This window comes from Chanodichthys erythropterus, chromosome 9 (genome assembly GCF_024489055.1).
Source record: "Chanodichthys erythropterus isolate Z2021 chromosome 9, ASM2448905v1, whole genome shotgun sequence".
Classification (NCBI taxonomy): domain Eukaryota; kingdom Metazoa; phylum Chordata; class Actinopteri; order Cypriniformes; family Xenocyprididae; genus Chanodichthys; species Chanodichthys erythropterus.
The window spans coordinates 12,946,515-12,964,229 of record NC_090229.1 but is presented as its reverse complement, the minus strand read 5'-3'; the positions used below and the strand labels follow the sequence as shown (position 1 = coordinate 12,964,229).

Here is a 17,715-nt window from a genome sequence, read left to right as displayed (position 1 = left end):
ATTTCTGCATGTATTTTTTTTGGTGAAAATCAAGTTTTTAATGTTGTTCATATGTCGATGTGGTGTTTTTAATATGCTTTAAAGGGTTAGTTCACCCAAAAATGAAAATTCTATAATTACTCACCCTCGTGCCGTTTTACACCCGTAAAGGTTTACACCCTCGTAGGTTTACACCCTTTGTTGATCTTCGGAACACAAATTAAGATATTTTAGTTGAAATCCGATGGCTCAGTGAGGCCTCCATAGGGAGCAATGACATTTCCTCTCTCAAGATCCATTAATGTACTAAAAACATTTAAATCAGTTCATGTGAGTACAGTGGTTCAATATTAATATTATAAACACACCTTCAAGAAGTTTCGGAGCATAATGAATCAGTGTGTCGAATCCGCAGTTCGGAGCGCCAAAGTCACGTGATTTCAGCAGTTAGGCGATTTGACACGCGATCCGAATTATTTTTTTTGGCGCACCAAAAATATTCTCGTCGTTTTATAATATTAATATTGAGCCACTGTACTCACATTTAAATATGTTTTTAGTACCTTTATGGATCTTGAGAGAGGAAATGTCATTGCTCCCTAAGAAAGGCCTCACGGAGCCATCGTATTTCAACAAAAATATCTCAATTTACGTTCCGAAGATTAACGAAGGTCTTACGGGTGTGGAACGGCATGTGGGAGTCTCAAGCAAAGGTTATCCCATTATATTTTTATGTTGATATGAAAAATCAGGTAGATTTAGTAATATAGCGGGTGTATTATGTATATTACAATGTTATTTTCTCCACTGATGTTCAAAGCTTTTCTAAGGATACTGAATTTTAGAAGACAGCTGTCTGACTCGCGACCAGGAACATGGCTTGTTTAACATTAGCAACACATTATAAGCTGTTTGAAAACATAGTCAAGCCAAAGGCTAATCATATTAATTACCATTATCTGTCTGACGTTGTAAAATACAATACCATTGTGCAGCGTTTACCTCAGTAAGTTGACGGAGTTAATTTGAGCTGGGGGCGGGGCTAATTAGCATATTCATAGATCTGCGTATACTAAATGAGGCAAGAGTGTAGTTACATTCAAGTTATTTTTTCATGAACATTTTTTTTTCACAGGATAAAACTTTTAAATATGTAATTTTGGTAATCAAAGATGGGTTTTAAGGGATGAAATCAATGACTACAGGAGGACTTTAACATAATTGAGTAGGATGTTTTAAATCAAGTGACCACATTTGTTTCCAGAGCTTTTATTTCTGGAGCTTTTTACACCAAGTAATAAAGTACAACAAAAATACAAAATAATGAAAAACCAACCAAAAAGCAATACAATTATATGTACATATTTTATAAACAATAGAGATATCTGAATACTTCTGTAATTAAATGTTATGATTGTCTGTATATATGGATATACATTTATAGGATTTGTTGGTTAAATTCACAAGTTTTACCATTGTCCTCCCCTCCATGGTTGAATGTAAAAACCTCCATTTACTAATTCTTTAAAATGACTAAATTAAATACATAATAAAACACACAAATCCACTTTACCAAACTTTTCTCAATAGTTTTAAGATGTAAAACATTTACTTCTATAGGTCAAAACAACCTGTACATTCTGGTATTTTAGCTTGTCTTTAAAATGAAACAATATGCAAAACATTTGGGGGTAAAATTACTGTCAGTGTACTTCAGCAAATCTTGCAGAAGTTCACCATTTCATTTATAAAAAGTACTAATACAGAATAGTAGGAGCACAGAGACTTTAAGTATGAAAATAAAAAAACTTTTTATATGAGCACCAAGTACTACATTTGTGCATGATAAACTTCTCTGCTTGATGTAGACACTGAAAACATCTGAACAAAAAAGACTGACAGAGATAAACTCTTTGTAGTGCTTTCTATCTCGTCAAGGAATAATAGCATCTATGGATCCATTTCAATCAGCTTCTGTAGTCGCAGCTCCAAACATGCTAACAAGTACGTCCCTACATTTTCACTATGTAGATGCACAAGACTCTTTCAACTCAACTTATAACTGCAGTGCATTCAATAGAAAATAGACTCTTCACATTACTATTAGCAGCCGTTATGTATCAAGGATGTAAGAATCACGATGAACGAATGAAACTCCTCAGTCTACTGAGCAAAGAGATGAACAAATAGGTTTAAATGGGAGTGTCCAAAAAGCATGTGCCACACATTTCTACACATCTCTCTCTCTCAAAAAAAAAAAAAAAAAAATGCTGTGGTATTTTTGCAAACGACCACCATCGGCATGCATGTTTTTGACGTCTCTTACTGCAGTAAAGAATCAAAGGCAAGAATAAGATATGGATACTGTAAGACTTACAGAAGTACAACAATCTATACATATCTACATATTATTGCCATAAACAAAAACTTTTTAGCATTTTTGCATTACCCTACTCAAAGTCAGGGCTTTTAGTATACAATTAATTCTATGGTAAATTGTTTTAAATGCAAATAGCAGGAAGGACTCGAGCTCAGAGGCAGTATCGGTTTTTGATACAGTGCGGCAAGCTGATTGCTTTTTGGCATTTAGTATTAATCAGCTTGAAATATGTCAACAAGGATCAACAAGAGTCCAATCTGCTTCATGCATACAATATACAACAATGGTAAAGAACTTAAGATAGAGAGCTTAACATAAAAAGAGGTCCAGAGTGATTAACAATAAGCTCAATTAACATTCGGGTGTTCTCAGTACCCCTGGCAGCTACAAAATATACATAATGCATAGAAAAAAAAAAAAAGAAAAAAAAGTAAAAATAACACTGGTTCAATTGGTACTAAAGCACCTGCAGTTATTTATAATTTGTAAAAGTGACCTGTGAAGGTAATGACTAGCGTGTAAATGCCTTTGCAAGCTCAAAGGGGAATCAAACATCCTGCATGCTTCTCACAGTCTAATATTTATACACGATTTATGCCAATACTGTGAAGTGCAGGCAACTGCCCCGTAGAGCCAATCTGTCTCATAAAATGTTACTATTGTTATTATTATTTGAGTGCCAAATCATGGACAAAAAAAAAAAATCTATAGCGGAAACTTTGGGGACTGGAAAATCTACATTTCTAACAGTGCGCAGCTGAGAAAGATTCAATCTGCGTTCTTCTCATCTGAAACTTGAGAATAAAGCAAAATGTAAAAGAAAAGAACTTTCCGGCAAAATTTTGGTAATGCACAAAATTAAAAAAACAAAATCTGAAAAAAGATCAAACTCAAAAGAAGTTATTAAATGTTCAGATTACCACAATAAATCGACAGTTATTAAAGCTTACACTTAAAAACATCCTAACTCGAACACCAACCAATAACGATACAAAGTGCTCTTGTTTAAACATGTAGGTCTTCTGCTCCAAGGAAATCACTATTTTCAATTACAAAAGCCAGTCTCCTGATATACAAAATGCTACATTTCCCAAGGCTTAGTCTATCTCGGGCGGTGTAAACTCTGACAAAAGTACCCATTTTTGAAACAGACACACATACATAATAAGCCTAAAACAACGACAACGAAAAATGCAGTTTTGGCGGCAGCAAATTTTTCGTGAGAAAACAAAACTGAAAGATGCAGGCGTTGGGATGAGTACAGTAAGAGACTTAAGCTCCAGCATTTAGGTTTAACTGTATATCATCGAAAACAAAAAGGATATTAAATATCTGAAGGACCAGAAAAATAAATGGCTATTTAAACTCTTGAGAAATCAAGATTTCTTAGCTCTGTACAATAAAGACATCACTGATGTCATATTACAAAAACAAAAAACGACCAAAAAGTATATTCATATATTTATATATAGATATTTTTTCTTAATTTAAAAAAGAACTAATAGTCAGTGAGCGGATGAATGTGTCTGGATGGCAGAAAGGAGTCAGTCGGACTGAAGTGCAGTGTGTTGGTGGTGTCGTGAATGAGAGCCAATGAAACCGTTGGCTTCGCCGCTCCCTATGCTGCTGAAGTCTGTGACCGACACCGCCATTGTGGCGCCTGTAATGCGATGTGCGCGTCTGCCCTCGAAGTCCACGCCCAGGTTAGTTACGGACACGTCGTTAATGAAGGAGTCCGAAAGGCCCATTTTGAGCCTCTTGGAGGGCCGTTCGCAGTCTTTGGTGCTGCACATGCTGATCTGGCCCAGGTCGGAGCGGTAGAAGCCAGAATCCAGCATGTTGAGGCAGCCACTGTCTCCGTTCGTGGCGTAGTTGAGCTGATCATCATGGCTCATGGCTCCTCTGTGTAAACTCTCCAGAGGGGGGAAATAAGGGGAGTCTAAACAGCTCATGTCTCCTGGACCGTTGCACACAGTTGCTACACTGTTACTAAGGGCTGCAAGAAAAAAAACAAAAAAGCATTTTTTATACATCAGACTATTTATAATTTTTTATGTTGTCAAAATGCATGACTGCAGTTGTAAGAATTTTACAAATATACACTGGAGGTCAAAAGTTTAGACTAATAGGATTCGCTCATCAATGCTCACCAAGACTGCATTTATTCAATCAAAAATACAGTAAAAATAGCAATATTGTGAAATATTACACCGTTTCCCATTTTAATATATTTTAAAATGTAATTCATTCCTGTGTAGACAAAGCTGAATTTTCAGCATCATTATTCCAGTCTTCAGTGTCACATGATCCTTCAGAAATCATTCCAATATGCTGATTTGCTCCTCAAAAAATTTCTTATTAACACCAATGTTGAAAACAGTTGCATAATGTGACACACTACCAATTAAAAGTATGGGAAAAGAGAGAAATTTATTTTTTTAATAAAATTAATTAATTTTATTCAACAAGGACACATTAAATTGATTCAAGTGACAGTAAAGACATTTATAATGTTGCAAAAGATTTCTATTTCAAATAAAAGCTGTACTTTTGAACTTTCTATTCATCAAAGAATCCTGATTAAAAAAAAAAAACAGTGTTATAGTTCCCATAAAAATATTAAACAGCAAAAACTGTTTTCCACATTAATAACCTCCAATAATAATAACTAAAGCATATTAGAATGATTTCTCAAGTATCATGTGACACTGAAGACGAGTTATTCAGCTTTGTCGTCAAAGGTATCAATTTTACATAAAATGTTCAAATAGGAAAGTTATTTTAAAATGCAATAATATTTCACAATATTAGTGTTTTACTGTATTTTTCATCAAATGAATTCAGCCTTGGTGAGCATAAGATACTTTGTTCATAAACGTAAAAAAAAAAATCTTTATTCAAATTAATCAAAATATTTGACCACCAATGTACCATTATACACTTCTGTAAAATATCTGAGGAAAAAAACGGGGATGTGTGATAAAGAAATTTTGCTGATACCATTACAGTAGTGTGGTTTCATTTCCTACACAAATATTTTGATAATTTGTTTTAATGTTTAAATAAATAGTTTAAATTCTTTTTTATTAAAATACAAAAAAAAGAGACGGTGGCAAATGTATTTCAACAACATTTTGTTATATGAATGAACAATCAGTCAGTGAATTAGTCATATGATTTAGTAACTGCTCTGATTCAGTTCACTCCATGAAGGGTTTATCCGATTCAAACTGCTAACAATCATTTTATCATCTTTTTGAGGGATTCATTAAATGAACCAGAATAAAAATGATTAAAAAAAAAAAAAAAAAAAATCATAAGAATTAATCATTTGTTCATGACTCGTGACTACAGCTGAGCTCACCTGTGAGGTCGCTGGCGGTGATGGAGTTGAGCAGTCCAAGCTGTTGCTCTGTCGACGCCTCCATCCTTCCCCCTGCTCCTGCTGAACATACGGACAACGAGCTGTCCACCGCCAGACCCTCCGCCTCATCCACCAGCCTGTCCATCAGGTCTCTGAGGACAAAACCAACACATATTTTCTTTGAAACACACATTACTCATCAGACACAAGCATCAATTTCGCATCCCAGTACTTACGTCACACCCGGGTAACAACTGTACTTCTTCTTGCCAAATCGGTTCTGTTGAGCAAAGTAGTCAAACCGTTCTGACTTTTTCCACATGTAATAAAAAGCCACACATTCTGCTACAGTCCGTGTCTGAACCTGAAAAGAAAAAAAAGAAAGAAGCTATGAGAATATAGCCAAGGACAAGAAAAAGAAAATAAAGGTGAAGTGTCTAATGTCTGGATAACTAACCAAACAGAGTTGCACAATGACTTTTTACAATGTATAACTATCACTGCATATTAATTTATGCATATGCATTAAAGGGTGAAAATTCTGTAATTTATTACTTACCCCCATGTCGTTTCACACCCGTAACACCTTCGTTAATCGTCGGAACACAAATTAAGATATTTTAGTTGAAATCCAAAGGCTCTGCGAGGCCTCCCTAGGGAGCAATGTCACTTCCTCTGTCAAGATCCATAAAGGTACTAAAAACATATTTAAATCAGTTCATGTGAATACAATGGCTCAATATTAATATTACAAAGCGACGAGAATACTTTTGGTGAGGCAAAAAAAACAGAATAATGACTTATTTAGTGATGGCAGATTTCAAAACACCGCTTCAGAAAGCATCGGAGCATAATGAATCTGTGTCGAATCTGCAGTTCGGAGCACCAAAGTCACGTGATTTCAGCAGTTTGGCAGTTTGACCCGCGATCCGATTCATGATTCGACACACAGATTCATTATGCTCCGATGCTTTCTGAAGCAGTCTTTTGAAATCGGCCATCGCTAAATAAGTCATTATTTTGTTTTTTTGCCTCACCAAAAGTATTCTCGTCGCTTTATAATATTAATATTGAACCACTGTACTCACATGAACTGATTTAAATATGTTTTTAGTACCTTTATGGATCTTGACATAGGAAGTGACATTGCTCCCTATGGAGGCCTCACGGAGCCATCGGATTTCAACTAAAATATCTTAATTTGTGTTCCAAAGATGAACGAAGGTCTTACGGGTGTGGAACGACATGAGAGTAAGTAATAAATTGACAGAAAAAAAGTGTTACCACAAAAATATGAAGCAGCACAATTTTTTCAATATTTCTTGAGCAGCAAATCAGCATATTAGAATGATTTATGAAGGATCATGTGACACGGAAGACTGGAGTAATGGCTGCAGAAAATTCAGCTTTAAGAAAAAACATTTTAAAATATATTAAATTAGAAAACTTATTTTAAATTATAACATTTCACTATTACTGTTTTTACTGTATTTTTGATCAAATAAATGCAGACTTGGTGAGCATAAAGTCTTCTTTCAAAAACATTACCAATCCCAAAATTTTGAACAGAAATGTAGAGAAAAAAAAAAAAAAAAAAACATGTGAAGCCCAGTGAAAAAGAGAACATGCATTACTTGCCTTGTGTTTCTGAATAAGATGGAAGTTTTTCTCATAAATCTGCAGCGCATGTTCAAAGTTCCTACATTCATCCTCTGACCACGGTGGGGATTCTTCTATCAAAACAACAAAGAAAAGTTAACATTTCTGCCGCTGCAGGTACAAAAGATTTTAAACTGGTCCTGTACTGAACAGCCTACCCTTCGAGGTCTTCACATTACTGCGGTATCGCGTCAGTGCCTCACGGGTGTCGTAATTACATTTCAAAAGCTCAAACAAGGCCTAAAAAGGAGGTCATTTAAAAAAAAAAAAAATGCAATTAAAACCATAGCAGCAGCTCTCACATGGGCAGATAATCTTTACATGAATTATTTTAATTAATAGGAGCTTTTGTAGAGCACAGACCTGTTCGTTATCTCGTATGTGTTCAGATGTGGGATCTTGTGTGCTGTCATCTGTAGACTGTGTCAGCGCTTCTTTGAGGTAGTCTCTCACTTTACACTCTGACAGCACGTCAGGACACCACAGCAGCTGATCGTCCTCCTCGTACACTTTAAACATAATACACATTCAAATTAGTCTCATTCACAGTGATTTATGTGATTCAATCATTTTTCTAGCTAACTAATGAGTTTTTGGACACCGAATGGCTTCTCTGAGGTAAATGTAACATTACGAGTCATTATGTACGAGTTGCTTTATTGACGTCTTTCCATTGGTAAAAAAAGTGAGCGATTTCATTTCGGTAAGTTGTACTGTATCTTTCAGCATACCTTCTGATGTTCATTCATGTATATTTTGTGCTATAACTAATAGTAAAGCATAAGAAATGTTCAGTTCACATGCACTCAGCACTGCTGCTTTGTTTGAAATGAGGTGCTACAGCGATCTGTCACGCCACAATAAAGAGCACCAAAACACCATGTATTGTTTGAATTTCCTAACAAAATTGACAATTTGAGAGTTAAGACGTTGTGTCGTATCAAAGGTAACAAAGCAATAAACAAATAATACAAATGTTTAGTGAAGTTTCGTTCACGCATCAATTGAAAAAAGCAGAGATTCTTGGGATTTAAGAATCAGTATCGGTTCATCAAAATGAGAATCGCTTAAATCGAGAAATCAATATTTTCAATCCAGCCTTAGTGATACACAGTGTTTACTATGGTTTATTTCAGTTAGAAATCACAATAAACAATTGAAACACTCACCCTTTTCATCATCATTGTAGTGGCTGAGCCCCATGGGAACTTCTGCTTGATACTGAGACCCAACCATTATTTCCTGCATTTTGAAGGGAAAAAAAAGATTTCTGTTTAACTTTTGAATCACAAAAGTAGTAATGGCTGCTGAAAATTTAGCTTTGCCATAACAGAAATAAATTGTATTAAATATATTTAAATTGACAGTGGCCTAAGATTACTTTCAAAAATATTTTCAATGAACAATTACCCTAGCACACCTGCAAGTACTTGATAGGTGTGTATGACAAAGGCAATTATCAAAACCCAATGGAGTAAACAAGAAAAAGAAGTCCCACACACTAGGGATGGGCGATATTATCGTTTGCGATAAATACCGTTGAAAATTCTCCTCACGATAAAAATGTGTCTCCTCGCGATAATTACGAGAAGTCTAGTTGTTGACGTATTTCGTGCGCGACCGATTCACTGTTCACGTGTGGAGTTAAAACAAGCATAACGAAAGACGTGAGGCTGAGGAGCAGCTTGTTGTTAAGCGAAGAGTTCCCTTCACAATTTGGAACTGGTTTAGTTATAGAAAATCAGATGTGGAGCAAACTACGGTAATCACTATAAACAAATGTTCAATGAATGAGCCGTATGTCATTCACGCCATCATCACCCGGGTTTTGATAAGCGCGCGAGTGCAGGTGAGACCTGAACATCTCACGTTGCTACTGTTTAAAATAAACTCATTTAAACCTTGCCAGTTGACCGCAGTAAAGATAGTTTGCGGTTTGATATTCAGATTTCTTTTGGCTATAAATACGCAGTGCGCTGTCATAGACATGCAAATAATACCAAATATCGTTCTCCATGATTTGTGAATTAAGGTGACGCTGTCCTTTGGGCCGAAATCAGGTTTTTTTTTCGTAGCGACTCAATTTTATAATGGCTATAGCTCCAAATGTTGGACACTTAGAGGAATGAAACTGGTGTCATCTTCACCAGCTTGATCTGTGAATTTTTTCACAGCAAAGCTCTTGTCCGTAAACCCCTTGGTAAGACCGCCAGTAAGGAATGTGAAATAAAAGCATTCTTCATGTTTAACGTCTATTACCAATGAACAGGCAGACTGCTGGAATAAAATAACATTGTTTTAGGTCGAGCTCGATTTGTGAAAACTTTCACAAGAGCATTTTATCTCGTGGTCGTGTTTCTCTTTGCTCTGCCCCCCATTTTTTGTATAATATTATATATATATATATATATATATATATAATTGACCTTGTACAGATAATGTACATCACTATTCTCATCTGTGAAAACTTTCACAGTTCAGTACGGGTCAGCTGACCCTTCCCTGGGTCACTAACATCACTTTTCTGATCTGTGAAAACTTTCACAGTTCAGTACGGGTCAGCTGACCCTTCCCTGGGTCATGTACATAACTTTTCTGATCTGTGAAAACTTTCACAGTTCAGTATGGGTCAGCTGACCCTTCCCTGGGTCATGTACATCACTACTCTGATCTGTGAAAACTTTCACAGATCAGAATAGTGATGCTAGTGACCCAGGGAAGGGTCAGCTGACCCGTACCGAACTGTGAAAGTTTTCACAGATCAGAAAAGTAATGCTAGTGACCCAGGGAATGGTCAGCTGACCCATACTGAACTGTGAAAGTTTTCACAGATCAGAATAGCGATGTTAGTGACCCTGGGATGGGTCAGCTGACACGTACTGAACTGTGAAAGTTTTCACAGATCAGAATAGCGATGTTAGTGACCCTGGGATGGGTCAGCTGACCCGTACTGAACTGTGAAAGTTTTCACAGATCAGAATAGTGATGCTAGAGACCCTGGGATGGGTCAGCTGACCCGTACTGAACTGTGAAAGTTTTCACAGATCAGAATAGCGATGTTAGTGACCCTGGGATGGGTCAGCTGACCCGTACTGAACTGTGAAAGTTTTCACAGATCAGAATAGTGATGCTAGAGACCCTGGGATGGGTCAGCTGACCCGTACTGAACTGTGAAAGTTTTCACAGATCAGAATAGTGATGCTAGAGACCCTGGGATGGGTCAGCTGACCCGTACTGAACTGTGAAAGTTTTCACAGATCAGAAAAGTTATGTACATGACCCAGGGAAGGGTCAGCTGACCCGCACTGAACTGTGAAAGTTTTCACAGATCAGAAAAGTTATGTACATGACCCAGGGATGGGTCAGCTGACCCGCACTGAACTGTGAAAGTTTTCACAGATCAGAAAAGTTATGTACATGACCCAGGGAAGGGTCAGCTGACCCGCACTGAACTGTGAAAGTTTTCACAGATCAGAAAAGTGATGCTAGTGACCCTGGGATGGGTCAGCTGACCCGTACTGAACTGTGAAAGTTTTCACAGGTCAGAATAGTGATGTACATGACCCAGGGAAGGGTCAGCTGACCCGCACTGAACTGTGAAAGTTTTCACAGATCAGAATAGTGATGCTAGTGACCCTGGGATGGGTCAGCTGACCCGCACTGAACTGTGAAAGTTTTCACAGATCAGAATAGTGATGCTAGAGACCCTGGGATGGGTCAGCTGACCCGTACTGAACTGTGAAAGTTTTCACAGATCAGAAAAGTGATGTTAGTGACCCTGGGATGGGTCAGCTGACCCGTACTGAACTGTGAAAGTTTTCACAGATCAGAATAGCGATGTTAGTGACCCTGGGATGGGTCAGCTGACCCGTACTGAACTGTGAAAGTTTCAAAAATGAGAATAGTGATGTACATTATCTGTACAAGGTCATTTATATATATATATATATATATATATATATATCATATTATACAAAAAATGGGCAGAGCAAAGAGAAACACGACCACGAGATAAAATGCTATTGTGAAAGTTTTCACAAATCGAGCTCGACCTAAAAATGTTATTTTATTCCAGCAGTCTGCCTGTTCATTGGTAATAGACGTTAAACATGAAGAACGCCTTTATTTCACATTCCTTACTGGCGGTCTTACCAAGGGGTTTACGGACAAGAGCTTTGCTGTGAAAAAATTCACAGATCAAGCTGGTGAAGATGACACCAGTTTCATTCCTCTAAGTGTCCAACATTTGGAGCTATAGCCATTATAAAATTAAGAGTCGCTACGAAAAAAAACCCTGATTTCAGCCCAAAGGACAGCGTCACCTTAATTCACAAATCTGGGAGAACGATATTCGGTATTATTTGCATGTCTATGACAGCGCACTGCGTATTTATAGCCAAAAGAAATCTGAATATCAAACCGCAAACTATCTTTACTGCGGTTGCCAGTTGCCACTTTAAACATTCAACTGTAAGACGCAAAAGAGAACTTGCGCGCGCTGTAAGGAGATTTGTGTGTACTCATCCGAAGCGCGTACACGGAGAGCTGCGTCAGATATATTTTGTAAACTATCTGAAGACATAGTTGGGATTGTTACTTTTTGATACAGTTAGGGATGTTACGGTCGGCATGACAATCGCGCCTCCGCGGTCGTGTGACATCATATATAATATAATATATTATATATATATATATATATATATATAATATAATATATTATATATATATATAATATAATATATATATATATATATATATATATATATATATATATATATATTTATATATATATATATATATATATATATATATATATATATATATATATATATATGAGGTCGCGTTAACTGTTTTTGTTTTTTAGCAATGACGGAAAAAATATGAAGGCGCTCCGTCATTTTGAAAGATTACTGAGGCTGATGTAGATTTGAAATGTAATTCCTAACCCTGCCCAGTAGGTGGTGAGCGCGCTCCAGTGTGGCAGCAGAGCGCGAGTTCAGTCTCCAGAATAAAATGATGCGTTTGATTACAAGCACTCAGTTTAGGTATATTATAATAATAAAGTTATGATACTTATACTTAAATAATTCAGTTTCTAATCCAGTTCGTTTTGTTTTAAATGGTTTGTTTTCTTAGTTTTCTTGCTGACTAATGACTATCAAGTTTATGGTATATTTTATAATTATCGCCATTGGTATCGTTATCGGAAAAAATACCTGAAATTATCGTGATAATTTTTTTTAGGCCATATCGCCCATCCCTACCACACACACTATACCAACTTGCAAAATTTATCATCAATTTATTTCGCAACATTTCAGTCCCATTACCTTCAGCAGCCATTCACTCTTAAACAAATACAAGATAAACAAATTTAAAGTACAACAAAGCCAATCCCCACATCCAACCATTATTAAAAAGGTACACAATATAACTTCTGGCTCTCTAGAGGTTTAAAAACAACTGCATGCATTTTACAGAAGAACATTGTTTTTCTTGTGCTTCAGCTCTGTGTGACTGTGCAGATGAATATGGTTATCCTACTGCTCATAAAACATTCACTACTAGGCTTAAGAGATAACCAGTTTAGATGGAAAGGATCTCAAGCTGATTAGCTAAAGATGTTATAGTAACTATACTCTGTATGTCCTTGAAGATATAGTACAGCATGGTGCTACAACAACCATAATGAAATAACCCTTCTCAACAGATAATGCTTTACATTGAACTCTGTTAGAGCGCTACATCTGTTCAATAAAATACCTTACTCAACTGTTGAGTAATAAAACGTACTTTTACAATATTTCAATTCCCTCAGTTCTCACCCAAACGCCAAGCCAATGTTGATTCTCATTTTATTACGAGCTCTGTCACGTTCTCTTTTTGCCAGCAGACTCTCCTCTATTCAGCGTTTTTTTATTATTTAAAGATTTAGCGGCTCCATGTCACCCTTTCTCGCTCATTGTGACAACTAACCTATGCTACTGCCTCACCACAAACACATCAAAGTAGCCAGAGCAACTTTTCTCCATTTATGGATATGATGAGACATGACGAATGTCTGCAATTTCCTGTGAAAACCATCCCGGCAGGTCTAAAATATAAACAATTATAACTGGCCAACCATAGTGAATCAGGGTAAGACAAAACATATTTTGGAAGAAGGATTGACAATGTATTGACCTGTTATCTAAATTGTGTTCATTTTGAACACACAAAAAAAGATACATATACATATTTTACCTTTTAAAGTCATAATAGTCAGATGTGGGGATTGGCTATGTTGTATTATAAATCTTTCGATCTTGCATTTGAAACGAAAATATTTTAAAGGTGCCCTAGATTAAAAAATTGAATTTACCTCGGCATAGTTAAATAACAAGAGTTCAGTACATGGAAAAGACATACATAGAGTTTCAAACTCCATTGCTTCCTCCTTCTTATATAAATCTCATTTGTTTTAAAGACCTCCGAAGAACAGGCGAATCTTAACATAACACCGACTGCTACGCACAGTCGGGGTGTACGCCCCATTATTTGCATACTGCCAGCCCATGTTTAAGGGATTATACAAGACAGTAACGTCTGGATGTGCACAGATGAAGCATCAGACTAGGTAAGAAAGCAAGAACAACAGCGAAAAATGGCAGATGGAGCAATAATAACTGACATAATTCATGATATCATGATATTTTTAGTGATAATTGTCTTTCTAAATGTTTTGTTAACATGTTGCTAATGTACTGTTAAATGTGGTTAAAGTTACCATCGTTTCTTACTATATTCACGGAGACAAGAGCCATCGCTATTTTCATTTTTAAACACTTGCAGTCTGTATAATTCATAAACAACTTCATTCTTTATAAATCTCTCCAACAATGTACCATTAGCCGTTAGCCACAGAGCATATAGCCTCAAATTCACTCAGAATAAAACGTTAACATCCAAATAAATACTTTACTCACATAATTCGAAGCATGCATACAGCATGCATGACGAACATCTTGTAGAGATCCATTAGAGGGTTATATTAGCTGTGTGAACTTTGTAAATGCGCTGTAATATAGTCGAGAGCTCGTTTGGAAGGGAGCGTGAGCATTTAAAGGGGCGGCGTCGAGTGTAAATCAGTGCATTGTTAATGATGCCCCAAAATAGGCAGTTAAAAAAATTAATTTAAAAAAATCTATGGGGTATTTTGAGCTGAAACTTCAGACACATTCAGGAGACACCTTAGATTTATATTACATCTTGTGAAAAAGCATTCTTGGGCACCTTTAAAAATCTTACCAACCCCAAACTTTTGAACATTACAATAAAAAAAAAAAAAATGTAAAAGTCATTTATATTCAACAATTAATCTATATATTAAAAAGAATGTGTACAATAATTTGAGACTAACCTTTCTAGAATCTTCACTGCTCACACCATCCTCCTCCCCCTCAGATTCTTTATCACCATCATATGTTGCATTGGCTGGAAGAAAAATCACAAATTTAGTGCATTAAATATATTTGCATATACCAATAATATGCTTGAAGGTGCCAAATTACATTTTTAAATTATGACTTTTTCCATGTAGTCTACACAAGTTTTAAATTCTCGATAAAAATAAAAAATAAAAAAAGAAATGTAAATATAATTATTATGACTCCTTATCACTTTCTATATTGTGTCTCATAAGTTTACAATTAAATTAAATTATTAAACTACAAAACATCTCCAACATTCAAAAAGAAAACATGAACAGCTAGGTACTATGTGAAAACACAAACTGTACTAGTAGAAGATAGTAATGATTTTCTCACATCTGAGTGTTCTAGGAAAAAAGTCTGTGGCATCATGGGAGGTAACAGAAGGGGTCAGATCATCCGCAGAGGACTGGGTCTCCTCCTCATAATCTCCTGACAGGAGATCTTTCGCTATCTCCTCCTGCAGCAGAAGACCATTAGTGATTTCATCTTGTTGACAATTTACCCTGGCTGGCACTGAAACAAAATCATGTCAATTACCTTATCCAGGGTCATGTCAGGCAGATCATCAGCTAGTTCAACAGAAGAACTGTCCATGCTAGATCCCGCCCCTGTACTGACTGACGCCTCATAACGATACATAGCCAACAATTCCTCGATCGGCATGTTCCCCTCCTGTTCATGTTAAAAGAGAAATGTGTCACAGCAGAAATGTGACCCATAGGGTGTAAGAGAGTGAACAATGCATACATTTTTGAATGAGGAAAACAATTGGATTGTTATGAACGCATGTTACCCTCTCCAAGTCTGATAATTCTGCACTGAAATTCTTCTCTCCATCCAAAAGCTCTTCCTCCTCCAAAGTTCTCTCATCGTCATATTCATGAATTAACATCTCAGCTGTTGGATCAAAATCGTGATCCTCTGAGGACAAAGAGCCAACTGAGAAAAAGAAATGAAAGAGTTATTTTAGTGTTTGGAGGAACTTGATAGAAATTATGCATGTATGTATGCATACGCATGCAAGTATATTATATATACACACACACACACTCCAATATCTACCAACAACTGTCAATTTATAATGCACATTATCAGTTAAGTGTCTGTACATCAACTATTATTCTTATTACTACCAACAATACCATAAAAACAATAATAAATAATACATTAAAACAATAAACCTACCAGGGCTCGAACTCCCAAAGGAAGCCTGTACAGACAGATGTAAAGAAAAAGTAAAAATAAAGCAAAAAAAAAAAAAAAAAAAATGGATTATCAGATAATGCAAAATATAAAGTACAATGACCAGCACAAGAAAACGTATGAAACCGAATGAATATCCAATTTTACATCCGTCTGCGTGCAAAAATTTGAATTAAAACCCATGACAGTAAATGTACATCAATGTAAATACAAGACGGCGTCCCCTCTTATAAAACATCATAACACTTATCTACTTATTAATGCAGCAAAATTACGGACACAAACCAAACAGCCATCATCTACATACGGATGCTGCCATCCTCTCCAAATACTGCAAAATCCCATTTTGCTCACATCATAAACAAACCATTCCTGCACGTTAACAGCCCATATGCATGCACACAAAATATTAAAACACGACGAAGCCTAAAAAACAGTCCAATGCGTCATGAAAACGACGTTTATATCGAGTAATGTATAAATTACAGGCGACGATTTCTTGTTTGTTTGTTTTTCCTGCGAGCTAACGGGGATGAAATTCAGAGGCCTCTCCGATCCTGATAGATCACTCTTCACTTAAACCGGTTTACCATCGTCAGTTTTACACAATTATTACTAAAACCCCAGGCGTATACATATCAGGCTCTAATTTACGCATATATATCAACGAAAGTCATAGCTATCACACTGAATCGTTTAAGAGATGGATTTAAAATCGAATACTTTTTCCAGCTATCCAGCTTACCTCCGCCATATTGGTGTCTTTGGCCTCATAGGTTGGCTGTGCTGCAGTTCCCCGGATGTACACAGGGAGCCAATGATGCACGCAGAGCTTTTGGCACACTTTTCAAACAGATTTTCAGCAAACAGGGATTTAGATTTGGGCTGTTCATAGATCTCACAGTAGTCTAGCCAACTTAATAATTAGCATAGACATTTACACATTCATACGTTTGTCACTTTCACATTTTTACAAAGGCATGAAAAATAATTATGTAATGCAATAGTATGTTTATGTAGCCTACACAATAATAATTACATACTGACAATTAATAATAATCTCTGATGACATCCGTTATAACAACAAGAATGACCATTCCACGGTATTCTATCTAGCAATGCCCTAGCAACCGCCAGGAATACCCTAGCAACCACCTAGCAATGCCTACATTCCTTAAAATTTCAGATTTCCCTTTAACCTGCCCAAGTATTCAGCTACGAATCCTTAATATTTCAAGCCAATTTTAAAAGTTTGTTTTCATGATTTTTTTTGGAGATTTTACTTTACAACACTGTTAGTTAAAGGTGCAATATGTAATATTTTTCGTCCGCTAGAGGTCGCTAGATGCCTATTCAAAACAAAGGCGTAGCTTGATGAAGCCAAGTTTGAGCGCAGAATCTTGGGACATGTGGTCTTCACCTCAACGGCCGGTGGAAACAGACGAGATAGGACTCGGGTAGAAATCATGTTCATGGATGCGATTATACACTATTGTAGTATGAAGCAGAGCAGGGCCGAGTGTTGTGGGAGCTGAACAAGGCCGCTGGAGCGATTGTGCAACACGCCGCGAGCAGAGGAACTTTTATTATGCCACAGTCGTTGGCGCTGCTTCCGCTTTTCCGGTCATTCATATGAGGTAACACAGCTCTGTTTATCA

At 36.5% G+C, this 17,715-nt stretch overlaps 1 protein-coding gene across 2 annotated transcripts; it reads right to left on the bottom strand.

The window, feature by feature from the left end:
* Window positions 1-316: 316 nt before the first annotated feature.
* On the bottom strand, window positions 317-16,817 carry mier3b (mesoderm induction early response 1, family member 3 b). Of its 2 annotated transcripts, none has more exons than XM_067393588.1 (13): window positions 16,803-16,817; window positions 16,040-16,064; window positions 15,648-15,793; window positions 15,392-15,526; window positions 15,188-15,311; window positions 14,782-14,855; window positions 8,552-8,624; window positions 7,746-7,891; window positions 7,541-7,622; window positions 7,362-7,456; window positions 5,960-6,087; window positions 5,724-5,875; window positions 317-4,355 (listed from the first exon to the last, which is right to left on the bottom strand). In XM_067393588.1, the coding sequence occupies exons 1-13, from the start codon at window positions 16,809-16,811 to the stop codon at window positions 3,904-3,906; spliced, it is 1,641 nt and encodes a 546-aa protein (XP_067249689.1). In that variant the 5' UTR covers window positions 16,812-16,817; the 3' UTR covers window positions 317-3,903. The 2 variants fall into 2 exon arrangements, with proteins under 2 accessions (XP_067249689.1, XP_067249690.1); XM_067393589.1 differs by having other exon boundaries at window positions 7,362-7,453.
* Window positions 16,818-17,715: the final 898 nt, after the last annotated feature.

Coding starts and splice junctions, on each gene's coding strand:
- mier3b (XM_067393588.1), bottom strand. Junction 7,457..7,540: donor TAATGTGAAGACCTCGAAGG/GTAGGCTGTTCA, acceptor TTGTTTTGATAG/AAGAATCCCCACCGTGGTCA. Junction 5,876..5,959: donor AGTTGTTACCCGGGTGTGAC/GTAAGTACTGGG, acceptor TTTTGTCCTCAG/AGACCTGATGGACAGGCTGG.